The sequence below is a fragment of the Corylus avellana genome, chromosome 5 (assembly GCF_965113065.1).
Source record: "Corylus avellana chromosome 5, dhCorAvel1.hap1.2, whole genome shotgun sequence".
NCBI classification, from domain to species: Eukaryota; Viridiplantae; Streptophyta; class Magnoliopsida; order Fagales; family Betulaceae; genus Corylus; species Corylus avellana.
The window spans coordinates 29,827,099-29,851,466 of record NC_142494.1 but is presented as its reverse complement, the minus strand read 5'-3'; the positions used below and the strand labels follow the sequence as shown (position 1 = coordinate 29,851,466).

The 24,368-nt window shown below is 36.8% G+C and overlaps 5 protein-coding genes across 8 annotated transcripts; 3 read left to right on the top strand and 2 right to left on the bottom strand.

Annotated features, from left to right (window-relative positions):
• Positions 1-859: 859 nt before the first annotated feature.
• NRT2.7 (high affinity nitrate transporter 2.7) lies at positions 860-3,593 on the bottom strand. Its single transcript, XM_059594016.2, has 3 exons — positions 2,960-3,593; positions 1,919-2,531; positions 860-1,316 (listed from the first exon to the last, which is right to left on the bottom strand). Exons 1-3 carry the CDS (start codon positions 3,474-3,476, stop codon positions 1,073-1,075), a joined length of 1,374 nt encoding a protein of 457 aa, XP_059449999.2. The 5' UTR covers positions 3,477-3,593; the 3' UTR covers positions 860-1,072.
• Positions 3,594-4,233: 640 nt separating this feature from the next.
• Positions 4,234-5,985, top strand: LOC132182214 (pentatricopeptide repeat-containing protein At2g13600-like). Its single transcript, XM_059595403.2, has one exon. The coding sequence runs from the start codon at positions 4,272-4,274 to the stop codon at positions 5,982-5,984; it is 1,713 nt and encodes a 570-aa protein (XP_059451386.2). The 5' UTR covers positions 4,234-4,271; the 3' UTR covers position 5,985.
• Positions 5,986-6,168: 183 nt separating this feature from the next.
• RCK (DNA helicase ROCK-N-ROLLERS) lies at positions 6,169-15,588 on the top strand. Its single transcript, XM_059593065.2, has 27 exons — positions 6,169-6,256; positions 7,365-7,455; positions 7,756-7,939; positions 8,267-8,428; positions 8,679-8,916; positions 9,043-9,079; positions 9,169-9,215; positions 9,509-9,546; positions 9,726-9,747; positions 9,880-10,092; positions 10,219-10,375; positions 10,466-10,517; positions 11,180-11,251; positions 11,419-11,468; positions 11,562-11,679; positions 11,768-11,831; positions 11,916-11,999; positions 12,125-12,250; positions 12,340-12,536; positions 12,632-12,820; positions 12,926-13,177; positions 13,282-13,331; positions 13,599-13,616; positions 13,989-14,071; positions 14,168-14,366; positions 14,454-14,491; positions 14,589-15,588. The coding sequence occupies exons 1-27, from the start codon at positions 6,169-6,171 to the stop codon at positions 15,464-15,466; spliced, it is 3,747 nt and encodes a 1,248-aa protein (XP_059449048.2). The 3' UTR covers positions 15,467-15,588.
• LOC148586031 (cytochrome c oxidase subunit 5C-like) lies at positions 15,434-17,367 on the top strand. Of its 4 annotated transcripts, none has more exons than XM_088516245.1 (2): positions 15,434-15,525; positions 17,127-17,367. In XM_088516245.1, the coding sequence occupies exon 2, from the start codon at positions 17,134-17,136 to the stop codon at positions 17,326-17,328; it is 195 nt and encodes a 64-aa protein (XP_088372371.1). In that variant the 5' UTR covers positions 15,434-15,525; positions 17,127-17,133; the 3' UTR covers positions 17,329-17,367. The 4 variants fall into 4 exon arrangements, with proteins under 4 accessions (XP_088372371.1, XP_088372370.1, XP_088372373.1 ...); XM_088516244.1 differs by having other exon boundaries at positions 15,455-15,525; positions 17,132-17,367; XM_088516247.1 differs by lacking the exon at positions 15,434-15,525 and adding an exon at positions 16,776-16,862 and having other exon boundaries at positions 17,132-17,367.
• An 898-nt stretch (positions 17,368-18,265) lies between these two features.
• CRK42 (cysteine-rich RLK (RECEPTOR-like protein kinase) 42) lies at positions 18,266-21,937 on the bottom strand. The gene is made up of 6 exons (XM_059593070.2): positions 20,918-21,937; positions 20,357-20,470; positions 19,907-20,257; positions 19,499-19,733; positions 19,074-19,218; positions 18,266-18,874 (listed from the first exon to the last, which is right to left on the bottom strand). The coding sequence occupies exons 1-6, from the start codon at positions 21,708-21,710 to the stop codon at positions 18,512-18,514; spliced, it is 2,001 nt and encodes a 666-aa protein (XP_059449053.2). The 5' UTR covers positions 21,711-21,937; the 3' UTR covers positions 18,266-18,511.
• Between the last annotated feature and the right edge of the window lie 2,431 nt (positions 21,938-24,368).

Here is a 24,368-nt window from a genome sequence, read left to right as displayed (position 1 = left end):
AAATGGAAAGGGTTGAATTGAAATTTTAATTTTATAGTCTTTAATGGAGACACCAATTTTGTTCGGATACGTCTCTCTCTCTCTCTATATATATATATATATATATATATAAGGCCTAATTTGAGTAAAGATCTGCCTTAAAGTTTCTTCCTTTTTTGGATCACAATTTTCGAAATTTTATTTTTTGTTCATCCTACGGTTAAAGAAACGACACAAACTCAAGTCATCTTTGTCCTGCTCATGCGCGGATGACAATTATGGATGTCATTAAAAAACATGGTCAATTATATATGAAGGCCATGCCGATACTGATCGATGATGATGATCCAGTAATACAAGGTATTTTTCTAGAAAGAAACAATGGAGAAATAAAAAAACTAGGGTTCGTTTTCTTGGTACAACATGACAAAGTAAATATATATAGCAATTGTCCCCAAGAGGTAGCTCAATCAGCTAGGACCACACTTTATGAAGTGGATGTCACTAGTTCGAATCCCCATTCCCCCCTCTTGTGCGGACATGTCAAAATATATATATATATATATATATATATATAGCAATTATTATTATTTTTTTCTTAGTAAATTCATTAGTTAATTAATTATTATTTAAATTTCATTATTTGAGTAATTAGATAAATTAACTCAAATCTTAAACAATCTAATTTCGAGTTTATATGTTTGTTTTATAATATGTATATACTTTTGTTACACACATAATTACATAAATACATATAAACCCACTCATATACACCTACATATATCATGACTCACAATTACCATAATCCATGCTATATATATCTATTACATAAAGATTTATTTTTATTTATCTTTTAAATAATTTATATGTACCCATCACAAAATTATAAATACTACCATAAAAAATAATAAAAATGAAGGTAAATGAATTCATAAGAACCGAGCCGCATTTATATTATAAGTTTTTGACTCGTTTAATAATCCAATTTAATTTAGTGTTCACCGTCTACTCATTTATTAAATGAGTGAAGACTGAGTCAAATCTGTCCGCACCAAACTCGAGTCTATCCGTGAACCGCTCTTGACTTACAGCTTTATTCGAGCAGGTGATAACTCCCGCCGGCTTTGTGGGGTTCAAAGGAAGGGCCACAAAGGATACCACCCCAACGGGGGAAGTATATGAGAGTAATTGGGAGAGTACAGATGAGCATCATAATACCCATGAGAGAGATGCTTGTCTGCTTCGAGTATTTATTGCCAGAAAACAACAGCAGCTGAGTCACCACTGCCCCCACCGTTCCTCCACTCCCTGTCATCCCTGATATCACTCCAAGTGACCTGCAAATTGCAAAACCCACATATATATTGTCGTATCAGGCTTTGCTCTCAAAAGTTCAAACTAAAACTGCCTTGAAGACGAAAACACACCGTTTGGCAATATACACATTACTAATATTGTTAATATTTTATATCTTGAATTATTTGTTAAAATATATATATTTTTTAATAGATTTTTCATTGTTTACTCTAAAGTATTTACTAAAGAAGCAAAATAAGTAGTAATAATTGAATTTAAACCATCTACCGGAGATGCTTGTAAGAGAAGGTTGCAATGATTAATACAAGACAAATGAAACACTCGCAAACAAACAAAAGAGTAGATGGCTTGTGTCGCCGATATCAAGTGGAAGTGGGGCCGCCCGCCTACAGAACAATTGTCCGTGAACTATCGTTATCCACCTATTGCAACGTACGTGGACGCATACTAATTTTTTGCAACTATCGCATCACCGACATAAATTTTCAAGTACCCACCCACGATATTTTGATTTTTCTTACAATAATTTTATAAAAATAAAAACTATTAAACCTTTAAATAACATAAGTATATAGATTAATTCTCTTAAATATTTTGGTTAGTTGATATTAAGCAAACTAACCTTTTGGAAACAAAAGGAACCACACCGAAGGTGAGGCCACTGGCGGCTTGAACAAACACGGAGAAACAACACATGACAACTATGGAACCCCACAGCGAGTTGACTCGTCCGAGCAACACACAGAGCAACCCAGCGACTGTCTGCGTCACCCACAAGCCCCAGAGCCTCCCTCTCATTCCAAACCTCCTCCCCATCGCGTCGGAGAGCATCCCTCCGGTCGGCCGAGAAAAGAAATTGGCCATTCCAAAGCTCGCCGCCACAGTCCCGGCCAACTCAAGATTCAAATCAAACCTGTCGTAGAAATACTGAGCTATAATATTGTCAGTCGTCAGCTCCACTCCGAAGCTGTACCCGTACGCCAAAGCCAAAATCCACCCCCTGTAGTTCTTGAGCCCATTGAAGAGAATTTTCAACAAGTCCTCTTTCGGGGTCGTGCGGGAACGTTTGTTGTAGTTCCCGGTAGGTAGGTCTTGGCCGTATGCCAAGACCATTATCGCCGTCAGTGCTTGGAAAATCGCGGGGACGACAAACGCAGCGCGCCAAGCAGTGGAAGAGGGTACGTTGAATGACATGGTGAGAGAGTATATGAGCGGCATCACCATCTGCGTGACGCCTGTGTAAGAATTTTGCATCACACATGACATGACATATATAAGAAAATTTATTAGATTCTTAATTAATATTATAAGGTTATAATTTAATCCTAATTCTATTATGAGGGTCAAGTGAAAGAAAATAAAATAAAAATCCTTTTCTAGTTTTTGGGTTTTTAAATTAAGATTCAAAATGAGTTTTTTATTGCTATGATTCTGGTACGTACGTTATTTTATCAATTTATTGTGAAAATTTAAAGTTGAATGTTACGTACATCTTTTATATAATTCTTTTAATTATTTTTCAACCGTATTTTATTTTACATATTTATCACTGAATCCGTAAAGTTACAAAGTAAAAAGTACGATAACTTCACTCATTAATTAACTAGATGACAAATAAGATGGAAAATAATTTTCTGTAATTTTTGTATTTATTAATTATTACCTGAGCCCATGTTCGCCCACCCGGCTGCCACGCCGTTGGCGAGCCCGACAACGCAGCCGGAGAACATGGAGCTCATCCAGAACTGGTTGGCGACGAAGTTGGCAAGCGAGAAGCCAACAAGAAAGCGGACGAGAATGAAGGAGTTTGGCGACGAGACTAGACACATTGAGAGTATAGCGGGAGCGGTGAGGAGAGAGAGAGTGGCGGATGCGACTCGAGGGCCCACGAGGTCGCATACGGGTCCCATGGCGAAGCGAGAGAAGATGGAGCCGGCGAAGGAGGCTATGCCGGCGTAGCTGATGTCGGTTTCGGTGAGGTTGAGGTCCTGGCGGATGATGGCGACGAGAGGAGGGATGGAGAAGGTGGAGAAGAAGCATGAGAAGAGAGATAGCCACGCAAGGTGGAAGGCTCGCATGTGGGGTGGGGCTATTGAGAAAGGTCGGAATTCGGTGGCCTTTTGGTCTGCAGGATCCACGGGTAAAGAGAAGGATGGTGCTTTTGTGGGTTGAGCTTCCATGGTAGAATGTGGATGTGTCAAAGCGTTAACAAGCTAGTAGGGTATTTGTTCTAGCGGTTAACCATCCAATCCGACCTACTCCGGTTGATTCTGAGCAAGCAAAAGTCCTGCAAAACAATGACCTGTCCTTTTCCGTCGTTTATAGATTTTTGGAAACTTCTACTTTTCCTTTTCGGCACTTTGTGAATCATATCTTCAAGTTTAAAAAACTTTAATCACAAGTCTATGGTAGGGATACAGGTAGTATTCTGGAGATTTTGACATTTTTAATTAGGATCCAGTAGAAAATTTCAACAAAGAAAATTATGAGAACTCAAGGTTACAACTTTTTGAACTTTGAAGTGATGGCAAAAGTATCTAAATATGAAAGGTGTAAGTAAAGACAGTAAAGTTTTACTAAAAAAAAAAAAGTGAAGTTTTTATTAAATCTTTACTTTAAGATTATTTATAAACTTAGGTAATAGTTTAAGCTAACACGCGTCATCAAGTGATAAAAGAGTTGAAGAAAATCAATTGTAAGAATAATATTACTCCTAATTTGAAATGAATGATTTAGATTTAAAAAAATATTTATAGTATAATATTTTAATTAAGAATTGTAAAAGATTGAAAAGTTAAATACCAACAAAGTCAAACAATGCGCACCAATTTAGTGATTTTCCTTTTATCATTATAAATATATATACATACAGAGTAATATAATGAAGATTAGAGTACACCCCTCCCGCCACCCTTCTGAAAGGAAAATCTAGTTACCTCAAAAAAAAAATTTCTAGGGTTGATAACTCCCACGACATGAAAAGTGCCTTCAAAGGCTTATTTGCTATTAACCCAAGAAAAAGTTTCGGGGCCTGCGTAGAATCATGTGTTTCTCTACTAAAGAATGTTACCAACCAAGGCTTGATCTCCGAAGGAACTGTCATTCATGGGCATTTGATCAAGATGGGTATCTCCTCAGAAAGTTACATAGCCGTAAAACTTCTCACAATGTATCTTAATTGCGCAAGTTCTGGTGAGGTTCAGGAGATTGTGAAGGAGTTTAATGGGTTTAATATTGTGGTGGATAATTGCTTGATTAGTGCTAACTTTAAGTGGGGAAATCTCGACGGAGCTCGCCGGTTATTTGAACAAATGCCTGAGAGAAACGAAGTCTCGTGGACAGCACTGATATCGGGTCTTATGAAATATGGAAGGGTGGAAGAATCGATGTGGTACTTTGAGAGGAACCCATATCAGAATGTGGTTTCTTGGACTGCAGCTATTAGTGGGTTTGTGCAAAATGGGTTTAACATTGAAGCTCTGAAGCTTTTCATGAAGCTGCTTGAATCTGGGGTCAAGCCCAATGATGTTACATTTACCTCTGTTATTAGAGCTTGTACAGGATCAGGTGAATTTGGTTTGGGAAAGAGTGTTGTTGGGTTGGTTATCAAAGATGGCTTTGAACACAATTTATCTGTTTCTAATTCCTTAATTACATTAAGCTTGAGGATGGGTGAAATTGCTTTGGCTAGGAGAGTATTTGATGGGATGGCAAAACGAGATGTTGTTTCTTGGACTGCAATCCTAGACATGTATGTTGAGATGGGGGACTTGGGAGAAGCACATCGAGTCTTTAATGAGATGCCGGTAAGAAATGAGGTTTCTTGGAGTGCAATGATTGCAAGGTACAGTCAGAGTGGTTATCCTGCAGAAGCATTGAAACTCTTCTGTCAGATGGTTCAACATGGGTTTAACGCAAATATCTCTTGTTTCTCCAGTGTTCTTAGTGCATTGGCCAGCCTAAAGGCTTTTCGAGCAGGGATGAACATCCATTCACATGCTCTCAAAATTGGGATTGTGGAAGATGTCTTCATCAGTAGTTCTCTAATTGACTTCTACTGCAAATGTGGCAATAGTAAAGATGGGCGTTTGGTGTTTGACTCAAATTTGAAGAGGAACGTGGTTTCATGGAACTCTATGATTGGTGGGTATAGTCTGAATAGGCAGATGGAAGAAGCTAAGGTGTTGTTTGACAACATGCCTGTCCGAAATATTGTCTCATGGAACACTATGATTTTGGGTTACACAGAAAATAAACAATTTGATAAGGTATTTGAAGCATTCCACGAGATGCTTTTGTGTGGGGAAATCCCAAATAAGTCCACCTTCCCAACTGTGCTTTGTGCATGTGCGAGCATTGCCTCATTAGAGAAAGGCAAGATCCTCCATGGGAAAACCATTAAACTTGGAATTCAACATGACATTTTTGTGGGTACTGCCCTGACTGATATGTATGCCAAATCTGGGGATATTCAAAGCTCCAAGCAGGTGTTTGATAGAATGCCCGAGAAAAATGAAATCTCTTGGGCTGTGATGATTCAAGGGCTTGCAGAAAATGGTTTTGCCGAGGAATCTCTTATTCTGTTTGAAGAAAAGGGAAGAACCTCACCTGTTGCTCCCAACGAGCTCATGCTTCCTTCAATTCTTTTTGCTTGTTCTCACTCTGGTTTGGCCGATGAAGGACTTTAGATACTTGAAATAATTGAACTCGATGGCAAAATCCATAATTCCGTGCAAGTTTAAGGGCTCGGAAGGAAATTTCACTTTGTTCTTCTCGGGCGTCGGGCCCCACTAAAACCGTTACAACCCTCACACGGTTCATCATGTAATACCGGTCCACCTCTCCCGCCAAAAAACCTCGCTCCGACTATATATGTGCGGCGTCATGTCATTTCTCTGTTTTGAATTTCTCTGCGAACCCTCTCTAGCGAGCCAGTCGGTTCCACCTCTCGCTCTCTCAGGTCTCTCTCTCTCTCTCTCTCACACACACACGGGGATGCGAAACTAATTCTATTTGATTGTTTTAGAATTGAAGAATCGACTATTTCAAATTTTTTTTAACAATAATTTCAGTTTTTATGACTGTATCATAGAAGCTAAGCTAGTTTTTCATTTGCTTGAGAAATTGAGCTCAGATTGGCTTGCTATTGCTGCGGTTGTTCACTGTGGATCGTAGATTTTGAGATTCAAGAATTCTTCCTGTGGTGCTTGGAGAATTTCAAATTTGCATAGAGAAGAAGGTTTCTGAAACAAACTCATCTACTTTGGGTGTTTTGGAGGATATAGGAGGTTTTGAACAAATTATGAAGGAATTTGAGTTTCTGATTCTTATTGTAATTTTTGGACCATAGCTGAAAGATACGTTGTACATGATGAAGTCAGAATGTAACAAGTCGTGTAGACGATGAGAACAGGCCACTGGTTTTCAAATGATTTGTCATTTTAACACAATGATAACTCATTTAGATATGAAATCTGGCTGATATGTTAGAAGAGAATTTTCTGACAGTGATTCTTAGTTTTGCTTTCTGCTTTTGGTTCTTTCGGAGTTTTATCTTGTTGAATACATGAACGAATTTTCTTCTACTCCTAACTTTGGAGAATTCAAAGACATTTGATACGTTTGTTTGCCGCTTAATTTGACATATTGTTTTCCATTGGATCTATGACTTGAAAGCTCTATGTTACTGAAATTTAGGTGCTGTTTATGTGGGAAAACTCAAGTTTGGTAGTAAAACAATATAACAGGATTAGTCTTTTGATAGAATTCAGTTTTCAAAGTCATTCATAAGTCCTGGAAATTATTGGTTTTATGAAAAATGCTTCTTTCATCATGTTTTTCATTGATACTTTTAGTATAGCATTATAATGATTGAATTCCTTGGATGTGGTCAAGTACCTGAAGGCCTTTCAATTGACTACATGCTTAAAGAACATTTTGATCCTTATGAATTTCACTGTGTTTCATAGCGACTGCAGAGGGTATTAATGTTGTTATCTCTGTTATATTGGTTGATAATGTATATCCTTATATTCACCTTTTTTTTTTTGGTTATTTGTTTCCCCCAGTCTATCAAGAAGCGAGTGGGACTATGGATTCATATACACTGAAGTCTGTGTTAGATTTGCCGGCACATTTTCGTTCAGCTTTTAACTTCAGGTACATATTGAGCTTTCTGAAGTTGATATATAAATTTGAAGGTTGGTTATTCTTCCAGCTAGTATTTTATTAACTTCTGTGATTTTGAGTAAACCAATAATCATTAGAAATCACCATGCAAGAATTTTCCCTTTTTTCATTTTTAAATGCTATGTGTAATCGCTTATCTCGAGCATAGTGGAGAAGATGCTATCTCTGGCTCAAAATGGTTGATTTCAGTCTTCATAATGTTACCATCTTCCTGCACTCCACATGTTGGTATATGTGGTAGTAATATACTTTTGTTTCTTACACATGTAGGTACTTCAATTCGCTGCAGAGCGAATGCTTTCCTGTTTGTTTCCACTCTGATGCAAACATGGTTATTTCAGCCCCCACTGGAAGTGGTAAAACAGTGCTCTTTGAGCTTTGCATTTTGAGGCTTCTCTCGAAGTTCATCTCTGAAGAGGGGAGGTTCATCCATTTAAAGGGAACCCTCAAGGCAGTAAGCGTCCAGTGCAGTGACACTATAGTAGACATTTATTTTAATTTTCTAGATTGGGACTTCTAAGAAGATCATTGACCCCTGTTACTAAATCCCTGATTACATTTTTCCTTAAATATTAGTTGCAAACCTATCAAAAAAAGAAGATCATTGACCCCTTTATTTCATCTACCTTGTTTGGGTACTGTTAGCAACGTATTATTTGATGACTGCAATTAAAAAGACAAACCTCTGTCCTTTGACATCTTGCATTATATTAATCTTGAAGTTTATATATACTTCCACTCAGTAGCAATTGTTCATTTCATCTACCTATGTGCCTTGAAGATCTACATAGCCCCATCCAAGGCATTAGTACAAGAGAAGCTCCGTGATTGGAATGAGAAGTTTGGGTCATGGGGGATAAACTGCCTGGAGTTGACCAGCGATAATGAATTTTACAACATGAGGAATATACAGGACGCTGATATTATCGTGACCACTCCTGAGGTGAGTGTGCATATCTATTTTGCATGGACATACAACTGTAATGCAAACTGAATGCTCACATAGGAATCATGTACAAGCACTTCCTTGGCCCAACAGTGCCTTGAGCCAACACATATATGGCCATGTCGGCCCATGTCTATATATTTCAAGTTTCTGATAATACAGTTTGCATTCTCCTACTATTCAGGTTTGTTATAAACTGATACCAATAGGAGCATGACTAAATGGAATTCTTGTTCCTTTTAAATAGAAATTTGATGCTGTGACTCGGTATCGCATAAAAGATGGTGGCTTGAGCTTTTTTGGTGACATAGCTCTTCTACTTATTGATGAAGTTCACCTTTTGAATGATCCACGTGGAGCGACTTTGGAGGCAATAGTTAGCAGAATAAAAATGCTTGCTCGCTACCCTGAGATGAGATCAAGTGCTCTTGGTCATGTCCGATTCATTGCAGTGTCTGCCACAATTCCAAATATTGAGGACCTTGGTAAATTCTGCCACGATATTGATGTTTGTTAAGAGTCAAAATGTATACATGTTACATTATTATCTTCAAACAAGTACAAGTGGCTTAGCATTTAACAATTTAGACACTGCATATAATCTACTGCAGCTGAATGGCTTCTGGTTCCTGTCCAAGGAATTAAAAGGTACCTTGGCTATTACTGATGAGTAAACTTTATTGCTTCAATGCCACGATGCAGTTTATCTCATTTATAGCTATGTAACGTTCTGACAGGTTTGGAGAAGAAATGAGGCCTGTAAAGTTGACAACTAAAGTTTTTGGTATGCAAATTCAGTTTACTAAACTTGAATTTATAATGCAAAGTTAGTTTCTCATCCAGTATTTCTTTTTGGCCGTAAAGTTTCTCACCAAGTTCATCACTCTACAACTCTTGTAATTCACTATTACCTGATACAATCTAGGGGGGCAGTAAGTATTTGCCTAAAATCTCTTTGAATAGTATGATGCCTATGATCATTATAATGTTATCAATGAAGGTGCTGGAGCATAATTTTGTTATCCATATTAAAGTTCTCATAGTTTCGATATGTTTTCACAACTATCTTTCTTGCAGGCTATACGCCAGCCAAAAATGACTTTCTATTTGAAAAGGCAAGTGTTTTGTTGGCTGAAGTTATTAATAACATTAAACCCATTCTCTTTTGTTTTTGTTTTTTTTTTTGTTTTTGTTTCCCTGTTCTAAGATATTTATTGACTAGGAAAATGAAATTTCAGTCATTAATTTAAACCACTTCTCATATTTATGATGGTTTGTATTTGTTCCATTACAGCGCCTTCAAAACTATATTTTTGGTAAGTAGAGACCATTGCCACTAACTTTATGATTGAGTATTCTTTTACTTTATTTCTATGAGGTCTTCTGATTTTAACAATAGTGTAATAAAGAATCATGAAATTGTAAAGATGCTTATAACTGATTTGCAGATGTTCTCATGCAATATTCAAGGGGAAAATCTGCTCTGGTTTTTTGTTCAACAAGAAAAGGAGCACAAGAAGCAGCGCAGTGCCTCTCTCAGACTGCAATGACCTTTGGTCATTCAAATCCGTTCGTTAAAAGCAGAGAACAGCAGGAAAGGCTAAGGGAAGCATCACTATCATGCAGTGACAAACAAATGCAGTCTTATATCATTTATGGTGGTATAGAGCAAACTTATTCTGCTATAGAATACTTAGGCTTGGAATTATCACTATGCTCATCATTTTGAGTTGTTTCCTCAAATTGTTTTTAAGTGCACTCTTATTCAATAAATTTCATGTTTGCAGTTGGTTATCACAATGGTGGGGTTTGCCTGAAGGATCGTAATCTCATTGAAAGTCTTTTTCTTAAGGGCGACATTCAAATTATTTGCACTACAAATACTCTTGCCCATGGGATCAACCTACCAGCACATACAGTAGTAATAAAATCAACACAACACTTGTATGTTGAGCTATTTGATCAGCTAAGCTTTGTAATAAATTTCAAATACATCCTTCATGTTTAATTCTCCAAAACTTGTATTTTGTCCAGCAACAAGGAAAAAGGTCTTTACATGGAATATGACCGATCCACTATACTACAGGTATGGCACTTGTCATAAACACCTCTCAATAAATGATTGCATCAAATCAGTCTCTTGTAAAAGATGAAAAATATATAAATTTGAAATTTAATTCGTATAAATGCTGCATTCTTCTGCACTTTTAAGTAGTTCTGTTATTGTTTATACATTAATGTCATGTCTTAAAGGAAAAGAGGCCAAGAGATGGCATCTGAATGGAAATAGCTTCCAAAGCTACTGCATGACAACGAACTTAAACCTTGATTTTGGAAATAGCAATGCAAAATATATTTACAATAAATCCTCAAACTGTCATGGCAATATGTTAACCTTGATGTTATATGACCAGAAAATTTTCAACGGCCAAGTGGAAATTCTTGGTTCTCTATCTGGTCAGACTTTTGGTCCACTTTCAATGTTATTAGGAAGATAATTTCTGCTAAGAGGGATTCTTGTGAATCCTAACATAAGAAAAAGTGCAATATTCTCAATAAGGAGACATGCTGTTGTACGAGCACACACTTTGTTTTCATCCTCATATTAACTGTATTTAGCCCAAAAAGGAAGAAAATAAGACATATAGAGGGCAACTTTTGTCCTTTCTACATGCTTGTCTACATTCAATGGTCTTATTGCTAACTGTAATATACCATTTAAAGTTAGTTAGTTGTCCTGGCATGCAGATGAGTGGGAGGGCAGGCCGGCCACCATTTGATGATACAGGAATGGTCATAATCATGACAAGAAGAGAAACTGTAAGATGAACCTTTCTCCTTCCATCTCTGTCATGTCTGTGAGTATATTGCTTTATAATAATTAGTTAATATATTTCTTCATAGTTATTGAATCAATCCTGTTTGATATCATATTGTCTGTCCATTCTGAACTAGTCTTTTACGATCCTTTACATGAATGATGTCAGGTCCATTTGTATGAGAATCTATTGAATGGATGTGAAATGGTGGAATCACAGTATGTGTATCCATTCAACTTTATAACTGATTTTTTGAATATTCTGAAAAACTGCATGCCCCTAATCAGGTGGCTCTTATTGTCTTATTTCAGATTGCTTTCATGTGTGACGGAGCACTTAACCGCTGAGATAGTTCAATTGACTGTCTCTGATATTACAAGGGCAATTGAGTGGATGAAGTGCTCATATTTGTATGTCAGAATGAAAAAGGCATGTGCATCTGCGGATCCCTTTCAGAATATCATCTGGATACTTTTTTTCATCTAATTATTTTCTGACACTTTCAATGCAAAAGCAGAATCCTGAAAATTATTTAGTTAGAAAAGGGACTTTAAGTGACCATAAAGAGAGGGATATGCAAGGTGCTGTAATCATCCGATATTATAATTATAATTGTTGCTCCCCCCCTCCTCCCCCCATTGCTTATCAGTTTTATTTTGTATCAGAGATCTGTGTTGAGAAAGTTAATGAGTTATCGCGACATCAAATGATCTGGACTGATGAAGATGGTTTCCTGTTGAAGCCGCTAGGTATCAGTATAATTAACTCATAAAACAGTATCTTTCAGTGTTTATGAATGACAAATATCAAGAAACGCAATATGCAGACCCCTGCAAGCTGCAGTTTTTAACCCTTTCCTATTTTTTGTGTTTAGAGCCTGGAAAGCTGATGACAAAGTACTATTTGAAGTTTGACACGATGAAACACATTATGCAGACCCCTGTAAATTGCAGTTTGGAAGATGCACTTCATATCATATGCCGTGCTGAGGAAATTGCTTGTATGTATATAAATGTAATGCCCATGTATCCTGTGATACTTGAAAAGCCCATTGAAGAAGTGATATGGGTTATTTACTGGAATATGAAGGGATACAGCTCAGACGCAATGAGAAGAAACTTCTAAATGACATAAACACTGATAAAGATAGCCGGCTTCGATTTCACATCCTTGGTGATAAAGGGAAACGGAAAAAGCGTATTCAAACTAGAGAAGAAAAAATATTTGTTTTGGCAAATGATTGCTTGACTGGTGATCCTTCGGTTCATGATTTATCCCTGACCCAGGTTTCATCTGCTCATAATTTTACAACAATTGTGTTGTGTTTAGGTATTCTTAATGGTTTATATATGAAACTATAAATTTGGTCTGTGTGTCATAGGACATGAATTCAATATGCACAAACGGGTGTAGAATTGCTAAGTGTATGAAAGAGTATTTCATTTACATGAAGAATTATAGAGGAGCCTTGAATTCAACACTTCTAGCCAAATCATTACATCAAAAACTCTGGGATGATAGTCCATACTTGCTGAAACAGTTGCCTGGAATTGGGATGGTGACTGCGAAGGTTTTCTTCTATTGCCTTCTGAGTGTATCTGATGGCAGATGACTTCAAAATCTTGGGTTAGTTAAAAATCTTCTTTCTGCACCCCCCTTCTAATGCTATTTGCAGGCATTACATTCAATGGGAATCAACTCATTTGAGACGCTAGCTGAAGCAGATCCAAGGAGAATGGAGATAGTCACTGGTCGAAAATACCCATTTGGGAACCATATTAAGGATTCTCTACTTTCACTACCTCCAAAAGTTGACGTGAAGATGAAGGAAATTGAGTGCCAAAGGCAAGGAAAGTCCAAGCTGGTAGTAACATTGACAAGGCTATCACAATCAGTGCAATCGACAAAACGGCATTATGCTGATATGGTATGATATCTGGAATCTTATAAGGCACTTTGTGTAAACCTTATTCACAAACTGTCAATTGTAATGAAACGCAATATGTGCCTTTAATGAATTCATTTCTGCAGATTGTTGGCTCAGAAGAGGATAACTCGGTTCTCTTCCATGAGAAAATAAGGTGATGATGATTTTTTGTTTCTTTTATACCTTCCGATACTTTGATAAGGACAGTGCTGTGAGCATAGTGCCAATAGGTTTCTGCCAAACCAAAATCTACAGTCGCATATTCAGCTGTTTCTTTTGGTTGGAAAACTTCTTGATTGCCTGTACATATTTGGTTGGTTCAAATGGTGACCTCTTGGTATTGTGCTTACTTCTCTGTATGCTACCTCTTGTACCTCAGTCATCAACATTTTTTTTAACTCTATCTATGTTGTTGCTGCAGAGTGGAAGAGTTTTCCAGGTATGCAGACGTAAACCTTTGGTTCCCTTCTTTGTTTGATAACTCAGTGTATTTGTAAATAAAAAGCAGTACTTGATATGAAATTATATTCCTCTTCTTTTAGTACCTATCTTGAATGTTCTAAGCTAGTAATTAACTGCAATTATTATAATTTTAACAGCAACTATTACTATTTAAATTTTCTAAACAATAAGGACCATAAATCTCAGTACCTTTGGTTAAACATGAAGAAAGACAAAGATATTATTATAATAATAAATAAAAAATCTCGGTCTACTAGCTCAATGGCAGAATTACCTTTCTCTTTCTGTCAGGGAGAGAGTTTAGACTGTTTAGTCCAGTGATGTCTGAGGTAGTTGAATTTCATTGCAGCCCCTACAGTGCGACAATTCTCCTGTCAAATCCCCAACAAGGAAAGCTGACTATCAAGGCAGATCTTATTTTTGAAGAATACAGTATAGCTCCTTCCATGATATCTCTAACTTTTTGGGACTTTTACTGGCAGTGAACTGCAGGCTAAATGGATTCGTTTTGTATCATTATTCATGTAGTTGGCATTGATCTCCGCCAAAAACTTCTTTTGATGAAAGAGAGCAAATCAAGCATGAAATATAAACAGAGAAATAAGCAGCCTTCCTCTTTTCCTCCACCTGAGGAAATACATATTATAGATGACAATGAAGCTACATCTCGAGCTCTAGCCAAAGAGCTTCACAATTCAGCCAACTCTGAAAAGGAAAATGATTTCTTGTGAGTATCTTTTGATCTTATTTTAAATCTCTTAACTGGCGCCTGAAAATTAGGTTTTTAATAGATCAATTGGTTTTTCTATTCCAGGCCTAGTTTCAAGCTCATAGATGAAGAGATGGAAGAAGGTATAGCTCAAAATATAATCCTAGACAGTTTTTAAGGTCTACTATCTTTCCTCCCTTAGTTCCTTTCACTTACGACTTCTACCTCAAATCGCTGCAGCTGAGCCTGATCTTGAAGTTGAAGAAGATGAATGCAAAATCATCACTGCACAAACAGTTTTTGACCACATACGTGAAAAAGCCAAGAACTTTCCTGTCTTGGCCTCACCAAGTATTGCCTGTTTCCCATCATCAGAGGCCTCGACTCTCACAAGGAGGCGCACTCGTGAGAAGCGGCTTGAACTCCATAGTGACGTAAAATTTCTGGAAGAGAGAGACAGAAACAAGATTACACCACCGAGTGTGGTCAATCCATCTTCAGAACCCGGAGAGGCAGAACGTAATGGACATGGTACTACCAAATGTACGATTCCTCCAGAGACCACATCCAAGACTTTAACTGAAGAATCAATATTTGATCATATACGGAAAAAATCTAGGAATTTTCCAGTGATCAATAAATTGAAGACCATTGATTCGGAGGCTTTACTCTGGATGAAGGAACACTCCTCTGAGAGTCTAACTGAGTCCGGTACTGCTACCTCTGAAATTTTGAATGAGATGCATTCAGATAAAGTCTTGACAGATACTATAACCAAGGAAAGCACAAAGGTCAGACACAATTTATTTTCTGAAAGCTCCTCTGGTGCATATGGGTTACTGAATCTTTCTCCAAGAGTTTCAAGCCCCATTGGTGATCTATCATCTATTGAAATGCTATCGTCTGATATTTCCACGTTAAAGAACAATGGACAGTCCGCGGACCATGTTAGCTCCATGAAAAGCAGCAGGAAGCAGCAATGCCGTTCCAAAGAAATAAAAAAACAGCATTGTTCTCCAAGTGTTTCCAGAAGACAGTTCTGCTCGTCGGAAACGGCCAGCGAAACCAGGGAAGCAGATTCATTTCTTGGGTTCCAGAGTGTCTTTTCATTTCTTTGATTCCTCTTTTGGCAGGGAATTAAATTTGATTCAATTGCTCAGCTTCGAACTAGAGTTTGGTACGTATATTTCCATAACCCGTATCTGATATTTCATCGATAATAACTAATATTTTCTCGATATTTTGGGGACGAGGATCCCTCTCATTAGATTGTTCAAATTTTTGTAGACTTCGGGTAGTTTAAGGGAGGGGTTGCAAAGCCGACCTCTTAATTTCTATGAAATTAGAACCGCACAGAATCTGAATCCTATTTTGGGTCAGGATTGAGCTGATGCTAATCTACTTCATGGTCCTAGTAAATGACATAATATTATAGCAACATCTGCGCCACGGTGTTTCTACTACAATTTAAGCAAGCTCCATACACCAAAAATAGGTGTTTGAAATCAATCAAATATTGAGGTTTCTGAATGTTGACAGCACGTTAGAAAAACAAAACAAGACAAAAAAAAAAATGGTTTGCGGGTAGTAGTTGTAGTGGTGGAATATTAAAGGAGCGGTCCAGTCACTTCAATGACCGAACCACCTCCTAATAGAGTGATTTTAATCACCCCTAAGACCTTATCCATGGCAAAATTTCACAATCCTGTAATCACCCTTTGAAATCAAAGTTTACACTCTTGAAGCTTTATTTTTTGCTTTGCTATCACGATTTGTACCATTTATTTAGAATAAACTGTCCAAATGAGAAGTATTGCATGTGCCGGATCATAATCCCATTTAAGTTTTACTTTGTCCAAACCAACGCCACGTCTCTACTTTAGCGGGAGACATTTGGGCGATAACTACGACCCTTTTTCAACACGTATCCCCTCCATGTTTAATGGCAAATGCTAAAGGCTCAACTTTTTTGTCCAACAAAAGTTCAACTTTTGCTTTATTGTTTTTTTTTTTTTTAACAAAATAAAAAAAATGAAAAAAAATGTCTGAAGCAACCCTATCTATTTTTTGCCTTTATTTTATTTAGTATTTTTTTTAAAATGAAAAATGGTATTTTTCTTCATAATAATGACATTTTCTTAAAAAAAAATGACATTATTATGAAAAAAAATACCATTTTTCATTTTAAAAAAAAATACTAAATAAAAGAAAAACTAAAAATAGATAGGATTGTTTCAGACCTTTTTTCCATTTTTTATTTTTATTTTTTAAAAAAAAGGCAAAAGTTGACCTAAAGTTGGACAAAATAGTTGGGTGCCTATGCAAAAACTCTACGTATACAAGATACATAAATCAGCCCAAGCTCGAGTCGGCAAACTTCCTAGGAAAAATGATCTAGAGGTCCCCGATTCATCGCCAACCAACTTGCTTTCTTGTAAAATTTTCCGCCTTTGTTTTTCCCTCATTTTCCTGGACGTTCTTCCTCGTTCTTTCTCTTTTCAGTGATATTCACAGGTACGTAGTCCGTCAAATTATCTATTTTCTAACTTGGATTGAAAATGCAATTGCGTTTCTTTAACTATTCTAGACACTGAAACTGGAAGTGTACGTATGATTTAGCAATTTAATTTTAAGCTCCATTTGGTTGCTGTTAAAAAGGAAGAAAAAGCTGTTTAAAAAAAAAAAAAAAAAAGGTTTTTTTATAAGTAAAAAAGGCAGGCAGAAGAAACCAATCGAAACTATTCAACAACCTTTACTTTTTTTTTAATTTTGTTGCAGAGTAGGCATGGCTGGTCCTAACATAAAACATGCTGCCTATCATGGACCGAGTATAATCAAAGAGATCTTCTATGGGATAAGTCTTAGCCTTATGGCTGGATACATTTGGAAAAGGCATCATTGGAATATCCAGAGGAGGACCAGGGAATTTTATGATCTGCTTGATAGGGGTGAAATCAGCGTTGTTGTGGAAGATGAGTAGCGAGCCAGATTTTGTAGTTTTATTTAGGAGTTTTTTTTTGTGCTTTGTAATCCGTTCTCTGCTAAGTAATGTGAAGGATCACTTGGGTTTTGGATAAATTAAGGGTGAATTTCACTCTGGTTCAAAGTGTGGTTACTGCCTAAAGATTTTTTAAATCTTCTAAATGATTTTTTTTTTTTTTCCTTTCATAGGATGCTAAACTCAAATGGAAGTGGGGTTCACTAATTATGGGGATAACAAATTGGGCATGACTCATTGATGTGAGGGTGGAGTTGATTTTCCTTGTCTTTTCAGAGTTTGAGATTTGAGAAGTTATTGCCTGAATAAGTTTTCCCAACTACACGATTGAGAAGCACAGTATATGCTAATGGGCCCAGCTAGAGGCCTAGGGCAGAAATTCAAGCCGCTTATGAGGTGGGTAATCTATACCATCTCATCTTCACATGTATGACCATGTGGCAGTTCATTGGAATCCAAAGCTATTGCCATCTCCCTCAGCTATCGCATTAATCACTTATTTAAAACTACCAACTGTATGCTACACCCCACACAATTCAATTCTGAAAAGGGCCTCAACATGAGCATCAAATATACTCTACATTTTGATCATCCAATGGTAATAAGAATGACCAAAAGAAGAAAAAGGAAACATGAACAATTTAGACTTGTATATAAAAACAAACCAACTCGGATGAATATTAACTCTAGGATAGGCAAGTCTCTCACTTGTTCGGGTAGCTGATCAGACAACTTGATCGTATTGTGGCCTACTTTTTCACATTAGCTATTATTATTGCATGCAATATGATCAGCTAATTGCACGTGATCCCCATTTGGTACTAAAAATTTTATTAGCAAGCAAGTACAAGGAACTACACTGCCTGATCAACTTTTTATGGTTTATGGAAGCATTCAAGTGTCTTTGAAAGAAAAACCAGAGAGCAAAAATATGTTACCAAACCTCCAGAACTTCCTCCCTGAATACAAAAATTATTAAAAGAAAAATTCCTATCTCTTGGTGTAAATCTGCTAATGAGTTCTGACTAGCAAAAACCTATACTTTCTTTAGCATCTCCATAGCCTTGTTGCTTGGAGGGTTGCTTTGCTGCAGAGAATCACGCAAGATTTCCTTCAAACCCACAAATGTGAATTTACATTGTTATCCTTGCATTAAAAAGAATTCTTAGATTCTTGATAGCCCATCTGAACTGTCCATGCTAGAGGACTCTGTGGAGGTGTAGGATGCTTCTTCTGTCTTTCTTGCGGCGTTCGACCCTAAGCTGTTCATGCTATATGACTTGATGGAGCTGGATGGCTCAAGCACATTGGCACTCAGAAAAGGAGGCTGCGTTGGTATAGGAATCTCACCATCTTTATTATTTAGCAACTGAACTATTTCGTCCATTGATGGTCTCAAAGCAACTGAAGCTTGTGTGCACAGAAGCCCAATTTGAAGCACATCTGATACCTCTTTTTCAGGGAATTTGTCTCTCAGGCAAGGGTCAGCACCTTCAGCAAGTCTACTTGTTCGATAGAGTTGCCATACCTGAGGTGAAAATGAAATTATACACACACAACCAAAGAGCATAATCCTAGAATGTTGTATCTCTCCCATCTTATCTTCTATTAGAATTAATAGTGAGAAGGATCCCCTATATAACCCTTCCCTTTTGTTTGTATTTGCTCAAAAAAAAAAGAAAAAAAGAAAAAAAAAAAGTGAAGAATATAAATGAGCCTGGTCTTACTGTTTGTAGAAGAGAACCAGAGTCCTCAATGAAGGCATTGTTCCTCCTACCGAATACAATCTCAAGAACCAGCACTCCAAAACTATAAACATCTGCTTTCTCTGTAAGTTGTCCTCGAACAAGATACTCAGGAGCCATGTACCCTCTGTTCCACCAAAATATATGCAAGATTAATGACAAAGTAAAAGAACATCATGACAAAAAGATAGGAGCCAGTGAAAATAGATGTTTTAAATGATTAAATCAATTATTTCTTATCAGTTTAAGTTTTTGAAATATCTGGTGATATAATATGGTATTGGAGCAAATATCTTGAATTATTCCGGTGTTCCAGCAGACAAAAAGGAATAATGTAACATATTATGTATACAATAGATGTGCAGTTATACATTCCTAAATCATGGTAAATAGAAGCTTTTACTTACAATGTTCCAGCAATTCCAGTACTAAGATGAGTTTTATCAGCAGCAAAACATCGAGCAAGGCCAAAGTCAGCAATCTTTGGAGTTAGATTCTCATCCAGAAGAACATTGCTGCTTTTTATGTCTCTGTGAATTATTCTTACTTTAGTACCTCCATGAAGATGTGCAAGCCCCTCAGCTGTTCCAACAATGATATCAAACCGCTGCTTCCAATTTAGAGTCTGAACTTTGCTCTTGTCTGCAAAGGAGTTAGCTAGAGATCATCACCAGTTTGAAATTGCACTACTACTTTTTTCTCCCTTCCCATTTCTCAGCTTGTATGTTTTCATTTGCAAATTTAGACCATAATCATACTAGAATTCAGCAGAGTAACACCAACAGCAATTTCAGGAGTAAAGAAGGAAGAATTACCAAAAATGAATTGATCAAGGCTCCTGTTTGGTACATACTCATAAACCAGGAGGCTCTCAGGGCCTTCAATGCTGCAACCCAAAAGCTGCACAAGATTCTTGTGTTGAATTCCAGCGATCAAATTCACTTCATTGAAAAAATCATCCACCCATTGCCTGGTATTGAAAATCAATCTCTTAACAGCAACAGTTTTCCCATTTGGAAGAGTCCCCTTGTACACAGAACCAGCTCCTCCTTGCCCTATTTTTCTTGATGTATTAAAGTAGTCCGTTGCTTTCTCAAGAGCTTCATATTTGAAATTCAAACTAAGCCTGTCAATACTGGTTGAAATTTGGCCCAGATTATTGCGCTCTGAAGTGCAAGGAAGATTGGAGAGTTAGAACATTAATACTGCATGAGGAACAGCTATAATTCTTGTCTCAATCAAGACACTCTCACAAGTGTACATACCTTCTTTGATCCTAGATAATCTTGCATACCCTGCAAATGCGGCAAACAGAAAAAGCATTAGGAAGGCGACTGCCGACAAGACAATGGCTACCGTGACTCCTGTTCGAGAAGAACCTGGACAACAACAAACACGTAAAGGAAGCAATTAGCCCATTAAAAAGTATCATCAACATGGTCAGAGAAGATCAAATAGCACCGAAAATCCCACCCAAAAAAAAAAAGAAAAAAAAGAAATCCACCATTAGACAAAAGGTGAGTTTCAGTCCAAAATGCAACTGCCATAATGGGACAAAAGAGTAGCCAATAAAGTAGATGAATAATAAATAACAAATAAATATCCTCCTATTTTCCCTGCTGAGAAAAATTGATGGAAAACAAAATATTTGAATCTTATCCCCTTTCCCCTGTTACCATTTAAGACCCAAGAAATCAAACAGCAGGTTGGTTAAATTGCATTACTATACGGAAACCAAACAACTAAAATAATCAGATTCAAATTAAATATATTGTCTTCTCATTCTTTTCCCTTGAATTCCCATCAAACAAACAAAAGAAAATTACCGTGACTTGCATTCTCTGCCTCTCCCCTGTCATTGTAAAACTTCTCGGTGGAATATCTCAAATAACACCCGGCAAACAGACCTCTCCCATCCCTCCTCGGCGCGCACCCTCTCACCGCCTTCCCGGCCTTCTCCAGGCACTCTCTGCATCCATCACTCCCTACAGTCTTCCAGCACTGCGCCAAGGCATACACCGACCCCTTCACTTCCGCCAATCCAAACCCTCCATTTGTCACGGCAGTCCTCGTCACGTTCTCAATCGCAAACCTAACAGAATTCACAAACTCAACCCTCGCAATTACTTCATCCGCAACCACGCCGCTTTTGGAGCTGCAGTTGACGTTGTCCATCAAAGGGTTAACAGCTTCTCGGTAGAAGCTGTAGTTGTCGTAGCGCAGGAAGCAGCCGTCGAGGAATATGGCAGCAGAGGTCGACGGGAGGCAGCGGGGAAGCTTGGTGCGGCTTGCCGCGTAGCAAAGGAGGCAGTCGGTGTGGGAAAGGTCTTGGAAGCACTGAGCGAGTCCGTACATGGGCGGCGTGGAGTTGACAAAGTGGGTCCCCCAGTGTTTCGCGGTGACGAGCTGCGATAAGCTCTCCATTTCTTTGACAAAGGTTGGTATGAAGTTGGCGGATAGCGGGGGCTTGGAGGCTCCGCAGTAGATGCCTGGCTGAGATGTCCGGGGATCGGAGAGGGAGAGAGAGAAGAGCGAGAATAAGAAGAAGAAGAAGAAGAAAGAGTAAACCCATGTTGGATTTTCGTAGCGCATGGAATTCATGGTGGGTATCAATATCATGAAGATAATCTGCAGAGCAGCAATGAGCTAATTAAGAAGGGAGAGAAATGAAGAAGGTGAAATGAAAAAGTAGCATGGGGGTTGGGTTGGCTGATTCTTCTTTTTCTTCTTCTTCTTGTTGTTTTCCACTTTCCTATATACACTTATTGACTGTTCCTGTTTTTCCGGAGTGTTTGTGCGCTTGCCGGTTTATAGTTTGGACAGACAAATAAGCTTAACTGCACGTACTTTACCTCTCAATTTTATAATTAAATTATAATTTTCTCCCACACTTTAAAAAATATATATTATTGACTTTTAAAATATCTATTCCTTTCACTCTACTCTCTTTATTAAGATTTTTTATTAAATTTGACAATTTTTTTTAAGAGTCACGTTAATTTTAGAGAGATAAAAAAAAAACTTATAAGATTATTATGATAGGGTGATATTAAACATCACGCCTGGCGTGTTGCACGCTGGGGTGATTTATTATTTTAAAAATTATTAAAAAAAAAAAGAAAGAAGCCTGGCGTGCATGAACAGTCATGCACGCGGCGTTCTTAGAATCATGACCCACTATGATAATTTGCAAAAGCAACCTTTAAATCTTCCTTTAGATGGACGTTAAACAACTTAATAGGAGGAAAGTGTAATGAAAAACTTCCAACTCATTCCTTTTTTTTTTTTTTTTTTTTGACATGTCTGCACAAGAAGAGAGGAGGGGGATTCAAACTAGTAACCTCCTAGTTTACACTATAAATGTGGACAGCTTGGTTTGTCCTTTTAATAAATGTCTACTGAATTGATGGTGTGAAAAGGAATTTAAAGTTTTTTTCACAATAATTCAGTCGGTTAAAATAATTTCTTGTACTCTTAACTTTCATCCAAATTTTCAGTAAAAATTGTCAAATACCACATTGACACGTGTCACCGTTTTGCGCCGACGGAGACAATGTTGGCAAGTCTGATAGAGCATCCATTTAAGTTTCACAACGCACCGTCTGGGTGGGACCCCTTCTTTGACTTGAAAGTGTTTTTATACGTGCCACGTGGGGTTCTTTATCGTTTGATTCAAATGCACACAGCAACCGCATTTGACAAACCATTTCAAGGCCCCTTTTTTACTTGAGAAATATGATATTTTTTTCTTTTCCTTTTTCATTGAATTTGTAGGGCTCCCATTAAATATAATTTCTACATATTCAATATTATATTTTTTAAAAAATGAGAAATCAAATAATAATAAATCTATTTTTTCTTTGAGAAATGTTACACTTCTCAATTTTTTTTTTTTTAAATTAATTTTCAAGTGATGTGTTACCATCTTATGAAACAGTGACATATTTCTCAAAAGATAAATGCTAAAGACCCTAAAATTTTTTCCCAAATTCTTGTTTCCAAATGATTTGGTTAATTAAAAAAATAACTAGATTAAAAAAAAAAAAAGAAAAAAAATCTTAAACAAATGTGAGATGATACGTGAGTTCCTCTGGTCCGGGTAAGCAAGTGTCGGGATAGCTCGAATAGATATTCTAGTAAGTGTGAGGCTCATTTACTCTCTTACAATACAAATAACTAATTGCACTTGATTTAAATCTATATTAATCTATGATATAAAAGTGTTACATTAAAGTGAGTGTCTAGAATTTGAAACCAAGGAGAATTATAAGGATGTCTACTATCATGGAATAAATTTAAACAACAAATATGATGTTACAAAAATACCCTTTTTGGGTTTAAGGTTAGACTTAACACTAGTCTTACCAACTCTTTCCATTTCTTAAATGACTTTGTTAAAAGAGAAGAATATGCTGACCTCAAACATGAATCTTCTTGGATTTTTGCTCTTTTCCCTTCTCTTTTTTAGATGTAATTTCAGTACACATTTTCTACATTTGATTTTACAATTACAAGTATATGAAGTAAGAAAACCACAGAAAAAGAACAGAAAAAAAAAAAAAAAAAAAAAAAAAAAAAAAAATTGAAGAGAAGAAAGCCAAAAAGTTTATTAAATTTCTACCCCACAAGCCTGGTGCCACCTTTCAACTCAACCACCGTCATGATTTCTTTCACTTTTCCTCTTTTTTTTTTTTTTTTGGTTAGTTCTGACCTTCCGATAAGAAAGTGGAAATTTGTCCACTTTGTTCAAAGTACAGTGCTGTACACCTATTATGAAATCTTTTAGTAATGGAATTTCTTATATATAGGGTTTTCCTTTCCAACTGGATTGGAGGAATTTTTTTTTTAACTTATTCTATAAAAGTGACATATTTTTCTATTTTTAATAACATATAAAATGCATATGAATTTTTAATAAAATTTATTTCAATTTTATCCATCTCATTAAAAAAACATGTATATTTCAAGGGACATGTAGTGGCAGAGCCACTCGTGGCACCTCCAAAGCTTTATTTTATTTTATTTTATTTTTTCTGTTTTCCTACTCAAATTACACACGGCCCTCTCAAAAAAAAGGAATTTTTTTTTCTCTCGTACTAACGCAAATTATCACTCGTCACACTCAAAAAAAATTTAGTGTCATCCTCAATATGAATTGTCTGGCTCCATGTCACTAGACATATATCACTTTTATAAATTAAATTAAAAAAAATTCTTCCAATCCTGTTCGAAGAAAACTTTACCCATTGGAAATTGGTCACACAATTTCATCATAAC